General features: G+C 47.8%; 1 protein-coding gene across 1 annotated transcript; it reads left to right on the forward strand.

The window, feature by feature from the left end:
- The first annotated feature begins 1,651 nt into the window (after positions 1-1,651).
- rasd1 (RAS, dexamethasone-induced 1) lies at positions 1,652-3,259 on the forward strand. The gene is made up of 2 exons (XM_061095227.1): positions 1,652-2,013; positions 2,236-3,259. Exons 1-2 carry the CDS (start codon positions 1,743-1,745, stop codon positions 2,763-2,765), a joined length of 801 nt encoding a protein of 266 aa, XP_060951210.1. The 5' UTR covers positions 1,652-1,742; the 3' UTR covers positions 2,766-3,259.
- Positions 3,260-3,874: the final 615 nt, after the last annotated feature.

Raw genomic sequence — 3,874 nt, forward strand, 5'->3', positions numbered from 1 at the left:
AAACATCCGGGATAACAGGAAAAGCAATCGATAGTCTCACAACGAACCAAACGTTTGACCATGTGTCAGTGGTCATGTGACGCCAGGTGATGCTTGCGACAACGAGAAGCGCCATGTCAGCTACGCTACTAGACCAACCATGACATCAAACCAGCATGAGGTTTGGATCGATATGAGACTATCGATTGCTTTTCCTGGTATCCCAGATTTTTTATCTGAATTTTTGCATCTGAATTCTTGCAACTGAATTTTAGCAGTTGAATATTCTACTTTGAAAGTTTGAAGACTGAAATTCAGTGGCAAAAAATACAAATGCATAATTTCAACGTAAAAAAAATTCTGTGCTACAAATTCAAAGGCTTTAAAATTTCAAAATCTGATGAGAATTATTTACTTCCATACTGTTGTTCCTGCAGAAAAGATGACTCATGCTTTTGTGAACTGCTTGGTCAGTGGTCGGGATGTTGACAGGTTTGGATCTGATCCGTGGCACAGCTGTGCCGAGTGGGTTACCATGGTGATCAACCCTGGTTAATGGCGAGCCGACTTAATGGCACAGGAAAATCTGAGTTGGGCCGAAGGATGGATGGCTAACACACTGACCTCGCTCCCTGATGCAGGCCCTTGGTGTTCATGCCAGTTTAACACATAGAGAAATATTCGAAAATACAAATAATACACAAAAAATAAACAATTAAATAAAATAATAGATATAAGCAATCAGCAGCCCTATCCCCAGGCCCCCGGCCATCAATCCCTTCTGTGAATATGTTTGTGTCTGATTCCTTCATGTTCATAACAGAAAAACAACCATTCACTTCCATAACCTCTTTCATTTGTTTAAAAAACGTCCACACATACACACAAACACACACACACACACAAAGCCCCTCCACAGCAAGGTGCAGAGGCCTTTCTCCGGACACCTCTGGAAGTGGCGTCCGGACAAATACAATTGTACCCCGAGTGCCCTCTTGTGGTTACCCTGCGTACTGCAGCGTCTCCATCCTCAGCCCCTTCCTGCTGCTGACATGAAGAAGCTGCAGCAGTCACTGACTAAATTAATGAGTGTCCCGTTGTATAAGATAGAGAAGCACAAACAAAAACAGTGGCAGGAGGGTGTGTGTGTGTGTGTGTATGTATTTGTATATGTATTTGTCTATGTATATGTAGTCTATATAATTCAGACAGATCCAGCTTTGCATATCTGTCCAGCTGTGATATTTTTTAGGGAAATGTCTAAAGTTCATCCTCGTGTTCTGCACAATGTTCCAAACCGAGGCTAAACGCCGGAAGAAGAGTCAACCATTAACTTGTTTTATGTTCACATGAAGTTATTCTTTTTTCGTTTGGCATTGCGTCAACTGCCGTGTTTCATCCCGTACGTGAATAAAATGCCCTTTTATTTAGATTATGTCTGTTTTCATGTCTGTTTCTCCCAAGTACTTCCAGTCTTCGTTGGAAATGAGTCTGACGCACCGGTGGGAGTTGGGTCCGCTGTGCTCCAGGCGCACAGCGGAGCACCAGGGGAAGGGGGGGGGGGGGGGGGGGTGCTGCTCTGTGAGCTGTGACGCGCAGGGGGAGGAGGAGTCCGCCGTGCGCTTAAATACGAGTCTCCATCCCCTCCACCGGACAGAAACGCACAGCAGAGCAAACTCAGAACTCTTGCATTGACTGAAACAAGCTGCTCCAGCGCCTTTTACGCACACTTTCCCAGAGACAACAGCTCCGCGAGTTTAACCATGATCAAGAAAATGTCTCCCTCCGAGAGCGAGTTCGACATCCCGGCGAAGAACTGCTACAGGATGGTGATTTTAGGATCCACCAAAGTCGGGAAAACGGCGATCGTGTCCCGGTTCCTGAACGGGAGGTTCGAGGAGCAGTACACGCCGACCATCGAGGACTTCCACAGGAAACTGTACAGTATCAAGGGAGACGTGTACCAGCTGGACATTCTGGACACATCAGGGAACCACCCGTTCCCCGCCATGAGGAGACTGTCCATTCTCACAGGTACTTATCCAACATCTGCTTGGTTTTTGCTTGTGCAGGGTCACAGTTACGCATGGAACGCAGCCGCGATGGCGCAAAAGGGATTTTTAGAAATGCTGCATCCAAGTGCGCACTGTGACCCCGTGCACTCATAATACTGTACGACTAGAAACGACTTGTCGTGATTCTTTAAAAGTCAATCAAATGTATCTAACCCTCCTTCTGTCTGTCTTTTTCTTCCAGGAGACGTGTTCATCCTCGTCTTCAGCCTGGACAACCGCGACTCCTTCCAGGAGGTGCAGCGGCTCAAGCGGCAGATCTACGAGACCAAGTCGTGCCTGAAGAACAAGTGCAAGGAGAACATCGACGTGCCGCTGGTGATCTGTGGCAACAAGGGCGACCGGGAGTTCTACCGGGAGGTGCAGCAGGCGGAGATCGAGCAGCTGGTGGCCGGGGACGAGAAGTGCGCGTACTTCGAGATCTCCGCCAAGCGCAACGAGAACGTGGATAAGATGTTCCAGACTCTGTTCACTTTGGCCAAGCTGCCTCACGAGATGAGCCCCGACCTGCACCGGAAAGTGTCCGTGCAGTACTGCGACATGCTGCACAGGAAGTCCCTGAAGAGCAAGAAGCTGAAGGACGCCGGCGAGGCGTACGGCGTGGTGACCCCGTGCGCGCGGAGACCCAGCGTGCACAGCGACCTCATGTACATTAAGGAGAAGGCGATAGGAGGCGGCCAGGGCAAGGACAAGGAGCGATGCTCCATCAGCTAAGAGCACCAGTGAGATGGAACCCGCTCGACACAGATCTTTTGAAAGAAGAAAGACCCTCGGTGCGTCAGCTTGAGAAGCGACCAGTGCACCCAGTGCGACCAGTGCACCCAGTGCGACCAGTGCGCCCGGTGTGGAGACGCCGGGGCCGCCGCCTCCGCCGCCGCGCTCCGGCGCAGAGACACTCAGCGGACCTGCCTGTCCCGCTGCAAACCACTTTAAAAAATACGCATAACATGTGCCCTGGAGACATGTGAGAATGTTTGCTTCTTCTGTCTGTCAGACCCAATGTGGCTTCATTGTGAGACTCGCGCATCGGTGCGTAAAAGTGTGTATTGTTGATGTCACGCCTTTTTAGAGAGCGAACGAGAGGCTTCGGCTCAGGGGGTGCATTATAGCAGGGGAGCAAAAAATAATGTTGTTTACATCTCATACTTTTCTATAATGGCTCAGTACACTTGAATGTTTTTGCTGTGATCGGAACTGTTTTTTTTAATGTGAAGGTATATTTATTTGTCAAATGTCAAATATTTTGCAAAGATGAAAATTAAATTAAAATCTTTGAATTGAATGAAGGTTTCTGTGCTTCTCATTTCTTGCATCGTAAGTTGTGTCTCTAATGTTTCCTCCTTTACACGCACAGTAACCTGCTGGTTACTGCACAAGCATCTGGAAGTCACAGACACTGAAGTTCAAAACTCTGATGTGCACCACAGCAGAAGAAGAACCACACACTGGCTTTCATTCAGAACAATCAGTATTACAACATCTTACGTTGATGCTTTGCAGCCGTCTTGTCCTGCAGGACCTTAAAAGCTCAAAATAAACGACAGACATCTTCAGTATACAGCCGTGTCTGTGGCTGCCAGATCCAAAGATAATTCAATAAAAAGAGGAGATGGCTCAAAGAGAAACAGGCCTCAAGTCACAAAGGACTTTGATGTGTTGGTTAGAAGAGGAAAGGGAATGAAATTAGTGTAACCAGGTATGAAACAACACCACAGTGAAAGAAGAGGTGGACGGACACACACACACGCACACACACACACACACACACACACACCATTACATTGACTTACTGTACATTGATTTCCTGACTTCAACATTCACCA

This window comes from Limanda limanda, chromosome 21 (genome assembly GCF_963576545.1).
Source record: "Limanda limanda chromosome 21, fLimLim1.1, whole genome shotgun sequence".
NCBI lineage: Eukaryota > Metazoa > Chordata > Actinopteri > Pleuronectiformes > Pleuronectidae > Limanda > Limanda limanda.